At 47.8% G+C, this 20,049-nt stretch overlaps 5 protein-coding genes across 6 annotated transcripts; 3 read left to right on the top strand and 2 right to left on the bottom strand.

Annotated features, from left to right (window-relative positions):
• Positions 1 to 37: 37 nt before the first annotated feature.
• Positions 38 to 2,375, top strand: LOC131105097 (ectonucleotide pyrophosphatase/phosphodiesterase family member 7). Of its 2 annotated transcripts, XM_078790733.1 has the most exons (6): positions 311 to 339; positions 431 to 669; positions 738 to 883; positions 980 to 1,603; positions 1,669 to 1,891; positions 1,975 to 2,375. In XM_078790733.1, exons 2-6 carry the CDS (start codon positions 435 to 437, stop codon positions 2,034 to 2,036), a joined length of 1,290 nt encoding a protein of 429 aa, XP_078646859.1. In that variant the 5' UTR covers positions 311 to 339; positions 431 to 434; the 3' UTR covers positions 2,037 to 2,375. The 2 variants fall into 2 exon arrangements, with proteins under 2 accessions (XP_057908834.2, XP_078646859.1); XM_058052851.2 differs by having other exon boundaries at positions 38 to 669.
• On the bottom strand, positions 2,304 to 13,518 carry LOC131105096 (sodium bicarbonate cotransporter 3-like). The gene is made up of 25 exons (XM_058052850.2): positions 13,309 to 13,518; positions 12,373 to 12,454; positions 12,156 to 12,296; positions 11,943 to 12,081; positions 11,700 to 11,860; positions 11,419 to 11,607; positions 11,184 to 11,293; positions 10,955 to 11,112; positions 10,812 to 10,899; positions 10,583 to 10,729; positions 10,409 to 10,512; positions 10,169 to 10,343; positions 9,960 to 10,093; positions 4,794 to 5,039; positions 4,582 to 4,690; positions 4,344 to 4,505; positions 4,150 to 4,263; positions 3,881 to 4,042; positions 3,561 to 3,812; positions 3,428 to 3,496; positions 3,187 to 3,360; positions 2,989 to 3,123; positions 2,833 to 2,924; positions 2,656 to 2,763; positions 2,304 to 2,587 (listed from the first exon to the last, which is right to left on the bottom strand). Exons 1-25 carry the CDS (start codon positions 13,402 to 13,404, stop codon positions 2,512 to 2,514), a joined length of 3,423 nt encoding a protein of 1,140 aa, XP_057908833.2. The 5' UTR covers positions 13,405 to 13,518; the 3' UTR covers positions 2,304 to 2,511.
• On the top strand, positions 6,195 to 8,221 carry LOC131105098 (complement C1q tumor necrosis factor-related protein 4-like). The gene is made up of 8 exons (XM_058052855.2): positions 6,195 to 6,363; positions 6,433 to 6,483; positions 6,561 to 6,689; positions 6,766 to 7,045; positions 7,286 to 7,374; positions 7,459 to 7,509; positions 7,618 to 7,746; positions 7,860 to 8,221. Exons 1-8 carry the CDS (start codon positions 6,237 to 6,239, stop codon positions 8,141 to 8,143), a joined length of 1,140 nt encoding a protein of 379 aa, XP_057908838.2. The 5' UTR covers positions 6,195 to 6,236; the 3' UTR covers positions 8,144 to 8,221.
• A 2,421-nt stretch (positions 13,519 to 15,939) lies between the features above and the next one.
• On the top strand, positions 15,940 to 18,362 carry LOC131105718 (uncharacterized). The gene is made up of 4 exons (XM_058054126.2): positions 15,940 to 16,022; positions 16,572 to 16,624; positions 16,746 to 17,876; positions 17,937 to 18,362. Exons 1-4 carry the CDS (start codon positions 15,940 to 15,942, stop codon positions 18,347 to 18,349), a joined length of 1,680 nt encoding a protein of 559 aa, XP_057910109.2. The 3' UTR covers positions 18,350 to 18,362.
• A 99-nt stretch (positions 18,363 to 18,461) lies between these two features.
• Positions 18,462 to 19,942, bottom strand: LOC131105100 (sialic acid-binding Ig-like lectin 15). Its single transcript, XM_058052859.2, has 3 exons — positions 19,862 to 19,942; positions 18,994 to 19,368; positions 18,462 to 18,924 (listed from the first exon to the last, which is right to left on the bottom strand). The coding sequence occupies exons 1-3, from the start codon at positions 19,905 to 19,907 to the stop codon at positions 18,521 to 18,523; spliced, it is 825 nt and encodes a 274-aa protein (XP_057908842.2). The 5' UTR covers positions 19,908 to 19,942; the 3' UTR covers positions 18,462 to 18,520.
• Between the last annotated feature and the right edge of the window lie 107 nt (positions 19,943 to 20,049).

The raw sequence follows: 20,049 nt of genomic DNA, 5'->3' as shown, positions 1-20,049 counted from the left end.
CAGTTGGTTTTGACTTGCCTAGAGTTTGACCTTTGACCTTGACCACTTCAAGGCGAAAGAGTAATTACAGTACATCCTATCACACAGATGGATCATTAATATGTGTCATCCCCTTCATTTATTCATATCAGCTCACCAGATAAGAGCAGAAAACGTGTGCGGGTGGAGCCTGGAAGTTGATCATCATCTTTTAGTGACATGTGACATACAACGCTCAGCTACAAATGGTTGTCAGTGAGGGAATCAAACCTGCAACCCTTCAGCGCCAGACCGTCAGTGACGGCTTGTGCCTGCTGTTGGAGGTGTGGTCAAAGATGGTGCAAGGTCTGCTCCTTCCAGGTGAACATCAGCAGATCTCTATCAAAGCAGCGTCAGTCATTAACGTGCTGCTCAGCCAACAGATACTCAGTCGCCACGCTCGCTCTCGGAGGATAATGAAGCTCCAAGTGGGCCTGCTCATTACTGCTGTGACCTGGGCTGCTGCTAGCCCCTTCAGGGAGACGAGGAACAAGCTACTGCTGATCTCCTTTGATGGCTTCAGGTGGGACTACGACCAAGATGTGGACACTCCAAATATGGACCGACTGGTGAAGGAGGGCGTGAAGGCCAAATACATCACGCCGCCCATGCTGACCATGACCTCGCCGTCCCACTTTACCACCATCACAGGTGACTCGTATCCCCCCAGATTAATTATTTTGGGTCTTCATGTTTGACTGTGTCATGCTGGACGACAGGCAGGTGGGTGGAGGACCATGAAGTCGTCCACAACATGATGTTCAACACGCAAACCAACCAGAAGGTTCCTCACAAAAAGACACTGACCCGATCTGAGTGGTGGGACAACGGACCTCTGCCATTGTGGATCACAGCTCAGAACCAGGTCAGTTCTGAAAAAGGTTAATCGCTGACGTCAACAATTAGTGCTATGTGGAGGCGTTGAGGCATGATCATCACTTGTAATCTTCTTTGGCTAAAGGGCTTGAAAACCGCCTCTTTTTTCTATCCGGGGGGCGGGGCCAACTACAGCGGACAGGCCGTCAACCGAGCTTTGGTGGAGGAGGCAGGACATATTGACGACAACGAGACAGAGTGGCGGCAAAACATCGACACAGTGATGAGCTGGTTCTCACAAGAGGACTTTGACCTTGTGACCTTATACTATGGTGAGCCTGACAATGTGGGCCACGTCAGGGGGCCAGACCACCTCGACAGAAAGAAGATCATCCGCCAGATTGACCGCACCATCGGCTACATGAGCGAGGCCATCGGTCGCCACCACCTGAGTGACAGCCTGAACGTCATCATCACTTCTGACCACGGCATGACCACGGTCAAAAAGCGCCCCTTGGTGGATGAGATTGTCCTCAACAAGTATGTGAATTTGTTGAAATTGGCCAGCTTCGAGATCCTGGACTATGGTGGATTTGGCATCCTGACACCGAGGCCGGGGAAAGAGCAGGAAGTATTTGACGCATTGTCCAAGGCGCCCAACTTGACGGTGTACAGGAAAGACGACATGCCAAAAAGCTTCCATCTAGCCAGGAGCCGCCGACTTCCTCCCATCATCGTTGTGGCCGATCTGGGATTCAACCTGAATTCTGTGAGTCTTCTCTGAAATACATCTGCTTGCTTCTTCCTATACTACATGTCTCATTTCCCCGCCAGAGATTCATCGTCTACGTCAACAAAGGCGACCATGGATATCATAATGGCGAGATGGACATGAAGATGATCTTCAGGGCCTTTGGACCGGACTTCAAGAAGAACTTCCTGTCTGAGCCCTTTGACAGCATCCACATCTACCCGCTCATGTGCCGGCTGCTCAACATCCAACCAGCTCCACACAACGGATCACTGCAGGCCACCCAGGATATGTTGCTGCACAGCGGTGAGGCCCACCTTGGTGTCATCAAGTTTTGATATCACAGCCTTCAAAGAGTCCAAATGTTTTTCTTTCTTACATTTTGGCAGGAGGACCTCAAAGTGTGACGGTGTCACTGCTGATGGTCATCTTCATCTTCACACTCCTTTAAACACCTTGATCCAAAATCACACCTGCAGGGGTCAAGATCACACCTTGCACCTTCACACCAAGATGACACCTTCATCCATGTTCAACCTCCAGATCTCTGCTCACACCTGCTCCAAGTCCAGGTTACCTAAGAAAGATTTGTACTGAAAGATTATACTTATTTGTACTGCGAATGAAAAAGTTTTTATTCTTTGATATTGAAATCTGATTGGATGCTGATTATTTATGTTTGACACCCTTATACGAAATAAAAGAGAGCAGCTATCCATCAGATCAAGCAACTGATTTTTATTAAATTTACAAATAAAACAGCAACACGTATGCACATTAACATTGTGATGGAAGAATTGGCTTTGTGAAAATAAAACTTGTGTATTTTCACCATAAAACGGTGAAGGGAAAAAAAACCAACACATCCGTCCTTGAGTCAAGGAGGAACCCAACTGGTTCTCTTGAAGTTTGACCTCCTGCGCGGCTCATAGCGATGTCTCAGCATCAACGGAACTTGCATCTTCTCCACCAAAAACAGCAACGCTGGTGAGATTCTCTTGGCTGGAAGATGCCATGACATCATCAGATCAGTGACATCATCAGTAGACACGTGGTGAACGCAGGGTCACCTTTTGCTTTGTTTCAGAGCTTTGCTGCTGTCAGACTTCACAGAGAGAGACTTCCACACGCCACTTTTGTCCATTTCGTATGAGATGTTCACCTCTGATGGGTCCGTCCTACACACACACATACACACGTTAGACATTTAAAAGGGTGTGTGCGAACAAGTGTGCGTGGTGACTCACCGTCCTTTCAAACTTTTCACCGGCACCTCAACGACCTTGGCCGGCTCAAAAGCAAAGTCTTCTTCAACCTTCTCAGACATTCGCTGAGCATCCTGGGAAGCGGGTGGTGAGTCAGCGAAGAGTCATGTGGTCACTTGGTGGAACAACGGCGCTCACCTCCTTCTCCCGCTTCTTCTTCTTGTCATCGTCCTTCTTCTTCTTGCTCTCGGGTATAAGGTCATCCAGCCAGCTCAGCTCTCGCTTGCTGAAGCAAAAGTCCAGAAGCTTCCGGATGAACACCAGCGCCAGAACCTGCGGAGCACAGCGAAGAAGGTGGTTAGGCGGGGCCACGGTGACCTCACCATTACGTCTCACCATCATGGGGAAGATGAAGGCGGCAGAGGACGCTTTGACAAGCCACAGGACAACAAGGCAGGACAGCTGCACGGCCGTGAAGGCATGGACCTTCCAGAGAGGCACGTAGCGAAGGTAGATAAGGTCGGGCTGGTGCTTGGCTGCCATGGCGAATAGTTTGATGCGGTCGAAGAGCTGCACACATGAAAGACAAACACATGAAAATACACACAATGGGAGAGAAGGCCGCACAGACACACACCTGAATTCCTTTTAGCGAGGACACGCCCATGTAGAGGAAGACACCATAGAGGACGGGCATGGGGATGAACTGAGGACGAAGGAAAGCGTGACAATGGCGAAAGGTCAGGTGAGCACAATGGCGTGGCGCTCACCTTGAGGGCAGAGGTCATGAAGACGGAGCAGCCCATAAGGGCAAAGATCACAAACCCCGTCACACGCTGCTCCCTGATACCCAGGAATTTGGGTTGCTCGCCTGGGGCCGCGCACGCCGACTCCAGTTTGAGGCTGTTGACATGCGAGATGGAGAGCACGGTCGCCGCCACAAACCACGGGAGTCCCATGATGGAGCACACGCCCAGCATCAGCGCCACCACCAGCAGGTCCAGATGGTAGCCGCAGCCTTTCTGGAAGCACACGGACAGAAAGGTTTAAGCCTCACAGGCGACGCATAGGCAAGATGGGTCGGGCCCACCTTCAGCTTGTTCTCCTTCCTGTTGACGATGACAGCCGTGATCTGCTGGTCCATGAAGATGAGGATGGTACAGAGCAGAGCGGGGATCGCTGCGGCGAGCAGTGTCCACCAGGGATTTGTACCCAGTGGTGAAATGAGCCACCCGCGGGTGTTGGAGGTGGGCTGAGAGACACAATATCACAAAGCTGATGTGACCAGTTTTTGACCGCCATGTAAATCCTATCAATGTTCGCCTCTTATCAGCGTCCCTGCTGGGACCTCAGCTTTACCTCAAAGCGGTCTGGGACGCTGAGTTTGGGAGAAGGAATTCCCATCAGATAATCCAGCAGCACCATGACCATGATGGTGAGGAATACGGCAAAGTCGCTAATGGTGGACCGTACCTGTCGGCATAAACACCAAAACAGCGTTAGTTTTCTCCTTTGTTTTGGTTGTCCCGTGTGTACAAAGACGTGAACGCAACCTTGGTGGGGAAGTATCTCCTGGTCTTGAAGTGTTTGAGGAAGGAGCAGAGGAGGAAGGTGGTGAAGAAAAGGATGACAGACCAGAAGAGGACGTCAGGGATGAAGGGACCGTCATGGTTGCAAGCTATGCCCACAAACCTGCCGTGTAAAGTCTGACAGTCCTGCAAAAAGACAACGCTCAGCTGTACATGTCCTGGTGTCCACTAGTGGCTGACTGTTGGACATACAAGATTTCACCTTCACACTCAGCTGCCCCCATGGGACGCTCTCAGATGAGTTGTAGCCGAAGTTGCTCCAAATCTCATGCATCTCAGCTGATGTATTGGCAGGTGGGGAACATCCACACCTGCAGAACCAGCAAACCATCACAGAGGGGAGTTTAAGTGTAAGCGATAAGAGTAGGACAGCAGAGCACATAAGGTGGACAAAAAAATTACACTGCGTCTTACGTGTAGAAGGTCAAGTTGTCCAGGTGGTTACCCATGTTAACTGGGTAGAGCTCCCCCAAATGGACCAGCTTCTCTAGTGCCTCATAGATGAAAATGATGCAAATGAGGGCGGCGAAGGCCTCCTCTGTGAAGCGTGTGATGTAGCACACAAGCGAGCTTGCATCTGTGGCGACCAGCAGGAAGCAGAGGAAGGCGGTCCACAGGCCAATGCTGGTCCGCAGAGACAGGTAGGACAGGCCATAGTCACTGAGGACAGCGAAAAACACATTTGTTCAACCAGTCCAGGGGGTACCCCACTCCTCGCCCGAAGTTAGCTGGGATAGGCCCCAGCATACCCCCATGACCCTTGTGAGGATAAGCGGCATAGAAAATGGATGGATGGATGATTAAGAATTCATATTTAGAGATGCTCAATACAATACAATCAGTGAAATTATAAACTGGGCCCATTCAGCATGTCTCCCATCGCTTATTGTTTTGCTGTCGTGTACTACCACAGGGCGGCACGGCGGTCGAGTGGTTAGTGCGCACAGCTAGGAGACCAGGGTTCAATTCCACCCTCGGCCATCTCTGTGTGGAGTTTGCATGCGTGGGTTTTCTCCGGGTACTCCGGTTTCCTCCCACATTCCAAAAACATGCTAGGTTAATTGGCGACTCCAAATTGTCCATAGGTATGAATGTGAGTGTGAATGGTTGTTTGTCTATATGTGCCCTGTGATTGGCTGACCACCAGTCCAGGGTGTACCCCGCCTCTTGGCCAAAGACAGCTGGGATAGGCTCCAGCACCCCCGCGACCCTTGTGAGGAATGAATGAATGAATACTACCACGGTATACTCTTTACTTAACTGTCTCCAGCAACTAGCTGGAACTACTTTCCTCAGCACCGAAATCAAACCAGAACTCGGCTCTGGACGCAAAGTGAGGAGTGTGTTGCTGTTGATGGACTTCACTGATGGAGTGTCATACAACTTTATGACAAAAAAATCTCAACTATCCCTTTAAGAAGGCTCATCTGCAAAGTTTGTTTTCTGACATCAGAACTTTTACAGTTTGTTCTTAAAACAGTCCAACGCCAGCTGGACCTCAACCCCATCAATACTGCACCATCACTAACCAAAGTCCTGCAAGCTGCATGAACTGTCTGATGTTGACCTCATGCTGTTACATAAGCTGTTAAAGGGAGTGTTAAAGTGTTGTCTTTTCAGTTGAACAGTTGAACATCCAACCATTGTCAGGCAGGTGAGGTCAGCTGTACTTGGAAGCCACAATTCAGGGACGGAAGGTTTTTAACTAAAGATGGAGTACAGATGAGGTTCTTTTCTCTTATCATAGTCAATATTGATCCGGGACAAATGTTTCAAGTCCAAGGGCCGCAGCCTGCCTGGCTATAAGAGACAGCAGAAACAGAGTCCTCTTTGCCATCTTGTCTTCGACTTGCCGCCATGTCTCTACGTCTTGTGGTCCTGCTGCTGGTTCTGGCCCGGTGTGGATGGGCTCAGCCCGTGGACAGCCGGGCCGAGCTGAATATTGTTCAGGAGGCTCTGGAGAGTCTTCAAGCTGAAAGGCGAGGTGATGCTGCTCTAGAGTGTGGCCAACAGTACCTCTCTCCATGTGATTAACATGTTTCCATGTTAACAGTCATGCTGCGGCGTCTGGACGCGGCCGAGAGGGAGCTCAAGACGGTCCAAGGTGAGTGAGTCGGCGGGTTCTTCACTTGAAAAAAAAAGATGTCAAAAAGGATGACATGATGTGTTTTGTTGGCACAGAAACTCCAAAGGTGGCCTTTGCGGCCTCATTGGGAGGAAACGGAGCCCAGAAGACGATGTCTGGAAACAAAGATCTGATCTACAGGGACGTCCTGACTAATGTGGGCGGAGCTTATAATGCCGCTACAGGTAAGTGTAGACAGAGTGAGACATTGTGCGACAGCAGCAGTGATTGAGAAGAATGTTGTCTGTGTCATTCATCCAGGCGAGTTCACAGCACCCATTCGGGGCGTCTACTACATCCGCTTCACCGCCAACTCCCCCACCGACTTCACCATGAGCGCTGTGCTCTACAAGAACAACAATCAGATTCAACTCATTGCCCACGAGCAGCCGTCTGGAGAAGGCAGCGACACGGCATCCAACGGCGCCGCTCTGCTGCTGGAAAAGGGTGACAAGCTGAAGATGGTGCTGTGGCACAACACTCAAATTTGGGACAACAGCAATCACCACAGCACCTTCAGTGGCTTCCTGCTCTTCCCCTTGTAAGAACCAGACTGTAACCCAAACTTCATTCACAGCCTTCCAAACTAACAGTCAGACACAATGAGAATTGAAAGAGAATGGGGCAGGGCTTTGAGCGTTTAGGCGCTCCACAATCATTGTCTCCATAAGTACAAACTTGTACAAAGTTACATGTCCATTTCTGGCCCAGTGAAGAGTTACTGTAGTTCCGCTACTGTAGCACAGCAATCATTGGCCGTTTGTATGTGTTGGCCTTGAAGGGTGGACGAGCCTCCGATGGAGTTTGATGCTCAATTGGAGATGAGAACTCTTAAAGCTTCAATGACACAGGCTCAGGCTGAAAATGCAGGTATTTTCTTTGTTTCTTCACATCATTGTAAGAATGGGTGTACGGGTGTAAGAATGGAATCAAATAATGATTGTGTGTTTGTAGAACTCAAAGACAGACTGGAGACTGCAGAGAAGGAGCTGAAGGCCATAAGAAGTCAGTAGTTTCACAATTGTCAGCATCCTGGCAGAAAAAAAAGAGCACACGCCCAGAGCTAGTAAGAAAAAAAAGTCTTTATCGGGTGTTATTTGCCGTCTTGTGCAGATGTGCCAAAGGTAGCGTTTGCGGCATCACTTGGTGGCAATGGCCTTCAGAAGACAACAACAGGAAGGAGGAAGCTCCTGTACAAAGAGGTGCTGACCAACATCGGCGAGGCGTACAACCGTGAAACAGGTGAATGGCGACATTGTACTACACCTCCGACAACATGACAACACGTTTGTTTGGTAGAAATTAGAATTAATATTGTACTTTGGGTGGATATGATCCTCTACTTCATCTTGCAGGAGAGTTCACAGCACCTGTTCGTGGCGTCTACTACATCCGCTTCACCACCAACGCCCCCACCGACTTCACCATGAGCGCTGTGCTCTACAAGAACAACAATGAGATCCAGCTCATCACCCACGAGCAGCCGTCAGGCGAGGGCAGCGACACGGCATCCAATGGAGCCGCCCTGCTGCTGGAACAGGGCGACAAGCTCTCTCTGTATTTGTGGCAAAACACTCAGATTTGGGACAACAGCAACCATCACAGCACCTTTAGCGGCTTCTTGCTCTTTCCTATGTGAGCATGGCAGCCATCTTTACACATTCGGGGTAAAGGGACACAGGACCTGGCTTTTTCACAAAATAAAAGTTGATCATTAGCGTTTTGTCTTTAGCTTCATGTTGAATCACTCACACCAACTACCCTCATGTCCTCCTTCACTTCATCCATAAACCTCCTCTTTGGTCTTCCTCTATGCCTCCTATCTGGCAGCATCTTTACACCAATATATTCACTATCTCTTCTCTGGACATGTCCCAACCATCTCAGTCTGGTCTCTCTGACTTTATCTCCAAGGCCTCTCACATCTAATCTGATCTAATCCTGATCCTATCCATCCTGGTCACTCCCAATGAGAACCTCAGCATCCTCATCTCTGCTACCTTAGCATGTATTCCAATATATTCGGGATGTATCACAATATGAAGATATAATTAAATTCATCTGAGTTTTGTATAAAAAGCTACAAACCTTAACCCATATTATTATATATAAAATAATTACTGTACACCAGGGGTCTCAAACATGCGGGCCGCGGGCCAAATGTGGCCCACAGGACACTAGTTTGAGGCCCCCGCCTTGATATAAAAGTTTAATGTTAGTGCGGAACACGCAAGTTTGATATGGATGCTGTATGGTATCATGTACCCAGAAAAAATTATTACGTTTGATTAATGTTCATGTTAAAGGTTAAATAACTGTTAATTGTTAACCTCCCTATCTGTGTGGAAGTGGTAAGTTTTTGGCTATTTAAGTTTAAAGGAAATAACTTGAAGGCTACCGTTTAGGTCGCTAGCTCTCTAGTTTGCGAGTTAGCATGTGTCTCAAGACCCTGCAGTTGCGCAATATGTTGTAAATAAAAAGAGTATAAATGTGACTATAGTCGTGTTTTGTCATGTCTACAGGGCTCTAATAATGCTTTGTTCATTTTAATCTGAAAAAAATTATTTGTCTACCCACCAACTATATGTGGTTTCTTAAGTTCTTATTATTTGCCGTTTTATTATTATTATTATATTTATTATTACTGATTGATTGATTTTCTTTATTCTTCATTTGTTTATTTTTCATCTTATTTTGTGCAGAAAAATAAAAATTAAGATATTTGAGAACCGTATGGTTCCAATTGTGTTTACTATCACGGTTCATGTCTTCATTGTTACTATTGCTACTGGTAAGTTGGACTGTTTCATTTCACTGATATCATCTCCAGTGTGACCCTTAGCCATCATTGACATTTAACTGTTCTGTTTGTCACTGTTGTTGTTTTGGGAATTCTTGTTGCTGCTGTTTTTGTCTCTCACTCTACTGCCCCCCCCCCCCCCCCCCGACCCCACCTTTCTCTTCTCTCCTCTTCTTTTCTGTTCTTCTTCTTGCTCCGGTCCAGTCGCTCCAAATGGCATAACAAAAACATCAAATAACGGCAAATAAAATTTCATGGTACAGGGAAGTTGTAGCCAACACCTTTCCTGACACAGAGCAAATCTGTCTAGCATGTAAGGGCATTTAGATCAACAATACTATCTGCCCCAATGGCTGGACGGGACAAAAAAAAAAAAAAAAAGATATTTGAGAACAGTGGAATGTTTTATCAGAGCTTTTCTTGTAGAAAATCGAAACCAAAGCAAAGTTTATTCATTTTCCTGTTTTTAATAAATGCGTTTTTTTTGTTTTTTTTTGGAAAACCTGATGCGGCCCAGTCTTGAAAAACAAGTCTGTATGTGAATTTATTTATCCATCAATTTTCTATGCCACTTATCCTCACTAGGGCCGCGGGGGTATGTTGGAGCCTATCCCAGCAACTCAACCTCACACAATCGTTTAGAATCATGACTAACCTGCAGAACTTGAAGAGGATCTTCTCAAAGACCAGAACGGGACCGGTGCTGCCCAGGATGGTGAGTGGCTGACCCGCAAAGACAGAGTAGGCCACACCCGTAAGGGAAGCCCCAAACAGAGACTCAATGGCGCTCTAAAAAGGACAGGGAGCATCAGATCTGAGAACCTGAGAAGGCACAGCGTCTAGCAGCGGCACACGGCTTCTTACAATATTTCCTTTTGTGGCTTCTCCCAGCAGGCCTCCAAAAGTGATGACGGGCGACATGCAGGCACAGTACAGGAAGAGGATGGACGCCAAACACTGGAGGCTGACGGCGTCTGTAATGTCACTTAGCAGGAAAGGCGCTTTTCTCTGGATGTCCTTCACCAAACCACCAAACAGCCTGGCCATGCCACAGAACGTTGGCAGTCTCATCGCTAAAATTGATCATGTTCAGTATCTTCTGACCTTCCTGTTCTCTGCAGCTCTGGTCCAGTCTGATGTTCTGCCTCTTTGATGATCTCAGAACTGTGGGCGGAGCCATTGGGGACAGATGGAATCTTTCTTTTCTCCTGTAAAGACAAATGAATTTGTGAAAGGTTAACATTCGAGGTAGCACGTCTACAGGCCTGTGCAGCCCACCTGAGAGGGGACGCTCTTTGGTGGTTCGATGCGGATGCTGGGGTCCCATTCACCTGGTGGGAGCACAGTCACTTGATCCAGGAACTCGTCAATCCCTGACAGCAGGTCATTTCGGTCCTTCGCCTTGTACGCAACATCATGGAAAATCTACAAGTGCCAGAGACCGATGAATAGAAGTCTTAAAGCCACAGTATCCGGTCATATAACTGGCAACGCTCAAAGGTGGCACCTCATCTGTCATAAGAGTGGCCATGGAGCGTCCGATCTCATGGTACTGTGGACCTTTCCCAAACGGACCCAACAAAAGGAAGAGGAACCTAATTGAGAAAGGAATCAGGACTTGGGCTCCAGAAATGGTGGTGTTGATCTCACCTTGTGGGCACTGGGACCTCGGTGAGCCCGGTGAGGAGCACGGCAGGGGCAAGGCGCACAAAGGCAATGATGGGGCGCTCCAGAAAGTCCACTTCCCCCACCAGCACATTGGAGGCTTCTGCACCGGGAGGAATCTTCTTCATGAAGTTCATGTCCACCTGAAATACACATAATGACATGCATGACCTGCAGGGGACAGTACAAGCTGGTCATGTCCACCATTTCTCACTTTGCTGAAGTCTACTGTGCTGTTTTCACCACTGCCTCCCCCTGCACGAGTTTCATTCCCTTTGCTGCCGTCCAGGTTCCCGGGAGCCGACTGAGGAGACGCCAGGATACCTGTTAGCACAGGAAGAAGTCTCACATCACGTCTGGCAGTTATCCTGCTTTTTTTGGTGGTTCATACATTGATGAGAAATCAAACAAATGGCGGAGGATCCCAGAGGGATACGCTGCATCCTCACCATTGCGTTCTAGTAGATGGGGATCAGAATGTTTCTTGCCGATGTCGGCGAAGGATCGAACAAGCGGGATGCGGTTACTCAGCCTCTTCTCGTTCTGATGGTGATGACGTCTCAAAACAGCCTCCCTCACCTTGTCCTGAACATCCTCGTCCATCTGACCGGATGCCAGCAGACTGTCAATCACCATGTCTACAAGGAGGGGGAAAGTAGAATCTCACTTTAACAACAGTCAAACAAGAGCAAGCTACACATCCTGACAGTGGTGGCGCCAGCCTGCTGACCTGCGATCTCCTCGATGGTGTTGGCGCGCATATCGAGCAGCACGGTGCCGTTCGTGATGCAGGAGCGCAGCTCAAACAGGCTATGCAGTGACAACGTGGCCACATAAGGTTTACTCCAACGCTCACCGCCATCCTCTACGTCTTCCTCAAACTTCAACCACCTGCACACACACACACACACACGCAGTGATAGCAAATGGGCATGTGTGATGACGTGCACAAACAAAGGAATGGCGTCCTTGCCTGGCAGTCTCCTTCCACTCCAGGATGTCTCCGTCCCTGAAGGCGAGCTCGTCCAGTTCGGTAAAGAGGTCATGGGGAACGTGCTCCTCGTCATCATCCTCCGTGCCGAGGATGAACTGTACCCTTTGGGAGGGCGTGTCTAAAGAAACATGGCATCAATCGGCCCGTAGTCAGAGGGACGGTGGTTGCGAGTGTCCACAGTGGAGGACGAACCATATGATGGATACTCTTGGTCGTCTTCCCGCTCCAAACGATCCCGCCTTCTGCGGTGATGCCTGTGGCCTCTGTGACGGTGCCGGCGGCGGCTCTGTCGACCCAGTGGGACATGGACGCCAACATAGAGTGCCCTGTGACCTGATTGCATATGGCAGCAGGTTAATGGTAACAAATATGAAATTCTTGAAGTATCCTTTAAAAAAAAAACACTCACTCTCCAGGTCCTCCTTCTCAAAGTTAGTGGAGAGCGTGGCGCTGGTCTTCCCTCTATCCAAGACCGCTTCATCATCATTACCCTACAACTCACGCACACAAACATGTATGTGTAAATTCATTCCTCACTCATCAGACAGGGCTTCACAGATCAATCACATGTCTGACACACACACACACACACACAGGCACGCACATACACAGCATTCTATTTCATGTCTTACACAAGAAGACCATAGGAACAATCTGTCACATCATCACCATTTAAGAACAGTTGGTAACAAAAATGTTGCTCAGTTAGGGAGGGGGGTGCACTGCCCTGTCCCACGCTACACTGCAACCAGAGACCACCTTGCATCTGCACCAGCCAGCAGTGATATCGCAACAGCGGCAACTTACACAGACACGTGACAAAATGATGGAGGATGGCAATGCTGGTAGAGAGTACAAGAGCTGACCTGGTCAAGCGTGCAGCATCAGTCCACACCACCGGACTCCGTTCAAAATAGTGATGTGTTTCAGACGCATACGCGCAAGAGTTAAGAACATGGTGAAAAAGATTTCTTTACTGAATAACGCCTCGATCTGAATAAGATGCGAGCTGAATGTAAGGTCAGATAGTGGACATCTCGTTTATGTCCTTGAAAAATACATCAATATGGAGTGGAGACCACTTTGTAGAGGTTTTACAAGTTGGACTTCTCTTGTCGGAGTTTGGAACGAAAGTGATGAGCGCGAGCTGACTTCCGTGCTTCATTGACAACAAACGTCTGACTTACAGCCTAACTTGGAAAGCAAACTGTCTTGTTTAAGACACTCTACAAGTTGCTTCGAGGTGAAGTTTGAGTGCAGGCGCCTTTAGTGGACCGTTGACGAGATGATGGGAGCAACTAGCTGCCACCCGGCTAGCTTCTCTCACAAGGAAGTCACAACTTACGGATGTGAGTAGCGGTCTCATCTGATCGCTGATGTCTTCCGCCATTTTCACACCACCGGGAAAACTCATCTTCCTCCTGGGAAGTTTTAGGCTCATCAAGGCTGAAAAATGGTAACACAACACACTAACTGATCGTCAACAATGCCCTCTGCCGCCGCGTCTAAACAGTGAGGACTATATAGCGACTCCAGTTTGAAGACCCACCTTTTTCTGACTGACATGTCTCTCCACCAGTCACAGTGCAGGGTTAGCTTTGTTCCACCAATCATTGTAACTTGTTGTCTCCTAAGGCAAACGTGTCTTGTAAAGAATCCATTTAATAATTTAGGTATTATTTTATTGTTAGCCCAACCATGAACATTATGTTTGTTATTGAGTATGTTTGATGGCTTGTGAGTTACTTCTTCATAATATTGACGTCTGAGGCGGGTTATTTATCAATATTCAGATACTGCTGGGATCCATAAGTTGAATGAACATATACATGACTTATTACAAGTTGTATAAAGCAGCACAGGCCGTAAATAATAATGGTTTCATGAAGTGAATAATAATGTTGGCTGTTTGAACAGCTTATCTGTGATTAGCACCTTCATGGTTGTGTTTCCCTCCTGCTGACTGATTATTGCACCACAATCAGGTCATTGTTGTGTGCACAAAGCTCACATCACGTCATTAATGTTCATTAATAAGAGCTCAGACACACAGAGACCTTCAATGATGCACCTCACGGTGCCGAGATGTGACCTTTTGTCCTCTGGTTGGATCTGTGTGTGTGTGTATGTGTGCTTGTGTGTGTGCGTGTGCATTATTAACTATAGACTACAATGGACTAAACATGCATCAATCCAAGCATCTGCTTTGAAGCAACTACAAACTCAATACAGAAACTGAAGTGAAAGTTGATAACCAACTTGTTGAGATTGTTTTCCTTAATAGCAGTCTTAAAACTGTTATGGCACAAAGTATGTCAGAATTTTTCACGTGTCAAAATATAATTTATTTCTCATATAAATAGCCAATACTTAAAAATTACAAGATCCTTTTCGATTGTTTTGGCTCATTTCTTGAAACAGACAGTACATTCTCAACACACTTGGTGCTTTTGCCAAAATAACGTGGATGGTCCAGCACAACACCACAGTTCACCTGCAAAAACTTAAATCTTTCCCAAAACAATTCACTTGTGTCAAAATGAAATTCCTTTCTCAATAATATAGTCAGTGCCCCCAAAATGGATCATCCCTTTGGCATTGTGTAAGCACTACAAGTCAAAATCAGAGGACCACTGAAATATATATATATCCCTCATGTCCACCTCTCAGTCTTAGCCCAGTCCTTAACTGTTTTTTTTGTCTTGCTAAGACAATACCACTGTGTATAAAACTGAGAAAAAAGTAGGATTTTACAGTAAGTGAGGAAATGGAAAGCCAAAGGCATACTTCTAGTTAAGGCCCAGAGTGGAAGGCCAAGAAAAATCTCAGATAAGCAGAGGTGAAGGACGGTGAGAACAGTCAAACTCAACCCACATACCAGCTACAAAGACCTACAACATGATCTGGGTTGTAGATGGTGTCACTGCATCGTTCCACTATTCAGTGCACTTTGCACAAGGGGATGCTGTATGGGAGGGTAATGCAGCAGAAGCCTTTTCTGCCCACATGCCACAAACCGAGTAACTTGAGGTTTGCTAAAAAAACATTTGGACAAGCCAGCTTCATTTTGGAGGTGCGGTGGACTGGTAAAACTAAAATTGAGTTATTTGGACATAACAAGGGGGGGTATGCACGGCGGATGAAGAACACAACATTCAAAGACAAACACTTGCTACCCACAGTAACATTTGGTGGTGGTTCCATCATGCTGTGGGGCTGTGTTACCAGTGCAGGTACTGGAAATCTTGTTAAAGTTGAAGGTGGCATAGATTCCAGTCAGTATCAGCAGATTCTTGGCAACAGTGTTCAAGAATCAGTGACGAAGTTGAAGTTGCGCCGGGGCTGGATACTTCCAACAAGACAATGACCCTAAACATTTCTCAAATTCTACTAAGGCATTCATGCACAGGAACAAGCACAACGTCCTGGAATGGCCATCTCAATCCAGAGACCTGAATTTTATTGAAAAGCTGTGGTGCTGTCCATGCTTGGAAACCACCAAACCTGACTCAACTGGAGATGTTTTGGTAAAAATAATGGTCAAAAATACCTTCAACCAGAATCTAGACCCTCAATGGAATCTATAGGATGTGTTTATTTCTGCAAAAGGAGGATCTACTAAATGTTGATACTATTTTTTTGTTGGGGTGCCCAAATTTATGCACCAGCCTACTTCTATTATTGCACACGCAAATCCTATAAACTTAATTTCACTTCTCATCTATCACTGTGTTCGTCTGATATGGTATATATAACTGAAATGGTTGATCCTAACAACCAGTGATTTATAAAGGAACATCTTGAAAATTATCAGGGGTGCCCAAACTTTTTCATACCACTGTAGATAGACAGGTAGACATATAGATAGACAAGTAGATAGATGGATAGATATAGGTGATGCATATAGACAGATGATTTGACAGTCAAAGTGAAGTCTTCACTTTTGATATACACTCCTCAGTGTCACGCTGATGCGATGCAAACGTCCTGTTTGACTGACAAATGCTTGCCTCCGTGTTTGCAGCTCAAATCAGACGCTGTAGGCGAAGACAAGAGAAGGTAAGATGTCATTTCAAAACGAGAAAATGTCTCTTTTAGGACAGAACAGGAAGTTTGACAAGAAATAAGATGATTTAAAAATGATAACTTTGTTATTCTCCTGTGAAAAGAGAACAAGGCCGACTGAATGGAGTAAAGTTAACAGCTTCTTCTGTTTTTATAAGATGTTGTAGTGTGTCAGTGGGAATTTTCTTCCCATCTGTTTTAGTTTTTCCATAGCAAACTTGTCCACATAGGAACAGAAATAGGGTCTTCCCCAGAGTCTTCCCACTAAGTTGGAACATAAAAGTGTCCGAAATATCTTATTAAGATGAAGAATTGAGAGTCAGGGACAAGTAAGGACTGCAGCAGTCCAATGCCGAAGTATGTAGTCATTTATTCATTTGTGGATTCAGAGCTGTCCATAAGGTGTACTTTACTTACTTTTAATATTCCAAATCAATATGTATCTCTTTATCCATGTGGCCTTGGCATACTGTGCTATAAACTGTGGCAAACTGGAGTTAATGAGAACTGGAACATGAAAGTAAAAGTTTTTTGCCTCCACAGGATGTTCGATCCTGCAGTACTGCTGCTTCTGCTGCTGGGGGCGATAGAGCTACGTGAGTCTTGCGTGACTGTGACGTCATTGCGAAACTTTACTTATTTGAAGATCTTGTAGCTCCATTATGCTTTGCTATGACAGCCAATCACAACAAGTGTGTGTGTGTTCTTGCTTTACAGGATCATCTGAGGCAGAAATCAGCAGCGGTTTGAATTTCCTGGTGGTTTTTCCAGAGAATGTGGCCTACTTTTACCCCGAAGGCCCTCAGAACCAGGTACAAGTGACTGCTCTGTACCACGACACCCACGTCACTGTGAGGACACCCACCCAAGTTCAGTTTCGGACTATGAGCGCCGCTGAGACTCAGCACTTCTTCTTCTACCGTGAAGATGAGCTGGATAAAAAGGAAGTGTCTCACAGATTGGTCCAGGTGAGCAGCAGCAGGGAGATCACGGTGCACGCCCTGAGCGCCAAAGCTGACAGCATCCAGAGTACTCTGGTTCTGCCCACAGACCGACTGGGCACAGAGTACCTCATCCCGCCCATACCCAAAATCCAAGGCACCACTGATCCAGCCGCCATGGTCAGCCCCATTGTGACCGAGCGAGGCCCCTTCAGGCTTATTGTTGTCAACGCAGACAAACAAAACAAGGTCATACTTGAAGGTGACGTCAGCAGAGAGACAGAGCTGGAGCCGTTTTATGTCACCTGGTTTTGGCTGATAGCCGACGACGCCTGGAGGGTCCTGAGGGCTCACCATCCAGCGGTTGTGCTGTTTGGTCACACCTGCGCCATGATGAACAATTGTAGCTGCTCCATGCTGTTCGCCACCCTCCCGCCGGCAGCACAGCACAAGATGACCTTCCTCATCCCAACGGCGTTCTCCCAGAATCAAACCTCCCTGCTTCTGTCCCAGGAAGAAATGTCCACAGTGGAGGACTTGGTTCCGGATGCCCCTCTGGTGGAGATCAATGGGAGCGTCATCCTCTACCTGCCTGGCATGCTCCTCCCAATCATCCCGGAGGCTGACTTCGCTTCCTGCTATGTCGTCAACACCATTCCTGGCCTGCAGGATTCTGCAGTAATCGTGGTCCAAAAGGACTTTACTGATGGGGTCCACGTTGGCGGATCGACCCCAGAGAATCCCTCATGGGAGCAACTGAAAGGGACGGATCACGTCTCTACGGTTGTGAAGCTGACGTCAGACACCGCTATTTGGCACAGTTCGCACAAAATGGCCGTCTACTACTTGGGAGAGAAGGGTGATGCTCTGTTTGGGAACCCGGCACCTGCCATCAGCCAGACCTCAGGTGAGTCCAAAAGTCAGAATTGTACCATGTCTTTATTCAGACGTTTTGTGTCCTCAACAGATCACAGAGGCTGCGTCCTGTCACCTGACATTCTGGAAGTTGGCCAAGAAGCGGTCGGCTGGCAGGAGTCGGTTAAGTACTGCCGAGACAAGAACCTGCAACTAGTCAGCTTGTCCACGCTGTCACTGCAGAACTACATCTACCCTAAAGTCCAGCAGGTACAGGATGGCAGCCTGACGCGGGCGTGGATTGGTTTGCGACGCAGCTCGCTGACTGGACAGTGGTACTGGCTCAACAAGGCACCAGTCACCGCCACCAATTGGAAGGGGGCAGAGCCCAACAACGCACAGGGTGGCCAGTGTGGGACCGTGAGCCTAGAACCGGGTCAGGACTTTAGCTGGATTGAGGAAGACTGTTGTAAACCAATCCGTCCCATCTGCTACCGCGGTCCGGTTCTCTTCCCTGTGCAGTAGCTCTCATGCTAACTTATGCTGTTATGCTCACATTAATATCAATGCGATATGGTAGTGATAGGAGTGTGTGTATGTGTGTATACAAAAACAAAAAATGAAATTAGGATTTAAAGTCAAGTCAAATCTTTATTGGACTTTGTCAAAGCGTGCGAGGATTGGGGTTTCCACGTTTTACTTCCACCAGAACACTCTGGTCCGCATTAACCACATCCCAATCCCCATCAGCAAGATGGCCTTTGACCCCAGAGACAGAAACAGCAGCAGTAGGAGAGGGGATGGTACCCCAGCCTCAGATGGGAGGATCTGGGGGGGCAGCACATAGAGTGTAGCCTTGTCTTTTCCCAGCGGGTTGGAGGCGCTGCAGGTGATCTGCTGTCCGGGTTCTATGCCTGGCAGCTGGCTGATGGTGAGGTAGCTGGTGGTGTCGCCCTGATTCATGGCTGTAGACCCTTCCAGAAGGCGGTCCAGGCTGAGCCACTGGACATCAGGCAGCGGTGAGCCCTGGACGGAGCACAAAGCTGTGTACCCAAGATGCTCGCTGCCCTCCACTCTCATAGATGTGATGCTTGGAGCAGCTGTAGCAAACACGGAAACACTGAGGGACGGCGCCATCATCAAGTGGACGTTGGGTCTTCAGGACTCACCCTCCACTCTCAGCAGGGTGCCCATCTTGTCCTCAATGCTCACGTCTTCCCGTCCCTCGACATCAACATCGCAGTAGTAACGGCCACTGTCCTGCAGGGTGGCGCCATTGATGCGTAGCGACAGATCGTGCTCGTGTGGGTCCCCCTCCAGCCGGTACCGTTGGTCTTGCTGTGGCCTGGGCTCGCAGGCGGGGGCCCCCACTTGACTGGTGCAGCCGTAGACGACCTCGCTATGTCCTTGGCGCCACAGCACCCGGACAGAGGAATGCTGTGAATGCGGTGGGTGGCTGAAGGTGCAGGGCAGTACCACAGGGTAGCCCTCCATAGCACGCACCTCCGGCTGCACACGCACGAACCAACCGCCATCTTTGGAGCCTGTTTTCATATATAAATCAATCACAGTATCTTTTATCAATGTCATTCCCTTAACAAAGTCATTAGACGTTTCATTCATTCATTCATTTTCTACCACTTTTCCTCACAAGGGTCGCGGGGGTGCTGGAGCCTATCCCAGCTGTCTTCGGGCGAGAGGCGGGGTACACCCTGGACTGGTCGCCAGCCAATCACAGGGCACATATAGACAAACAACCATTCACACTCACATTCATACCTATGGACAATTTGGAGTCGCCAATTAACCTAGCATGTTTTTGGAATGTGGGAGGAAACCGGAGTACCCGGAGAAAACCCACGCATGCACAGGGAGAACATGCAAACTCCACACAGAGATGGCCGAGGGTGGGAACTGAACCCTGGTCTCCTCGCTGTGAATACTTATTTAGCTCTGGTCAAAATGTTGGAAGCACACATTATTAATCTCACTAGTACTTTTAAGTGTCAACAACAAAGTGTGTTTAGTTCAGCTCACCCCTGCTAGCAGCAAATAACAACAGAACGCACAAGACGACCTCCATGATGGACCAGTGTGTGTTTAGTGTGTGTGTGTCTTTCCATTGTTACTTTTGTTTTGAGGAAGCTTTGTCTGCATGAAACATCGCCACAAGACAAATAAAGGTCAAAGATAAGAGGAAGTTGTGTTGACTAACTGCATGATTC

This window comes from Doryrhamphus excisus, linkage group LG5, assembly GCF_037039965.1.
Source record: "Doryrhamphus excisus strain RoL-2023G ecotype Guam linkage group LG5, RoL_Dexc_Guam_v1.1, whole genome shotgun sequence".
NCBI lineage: Eukaryota > Metazoa > Chordata > Actinopteri > Syngnathiformes > Syngnathidae > Doryrhamphus > Doryrhamphus excisus.
Note: the sequence above shows the minus strand (reverse complement) of the source record. Positions and strands in the feature narration are given on the sequence as shown.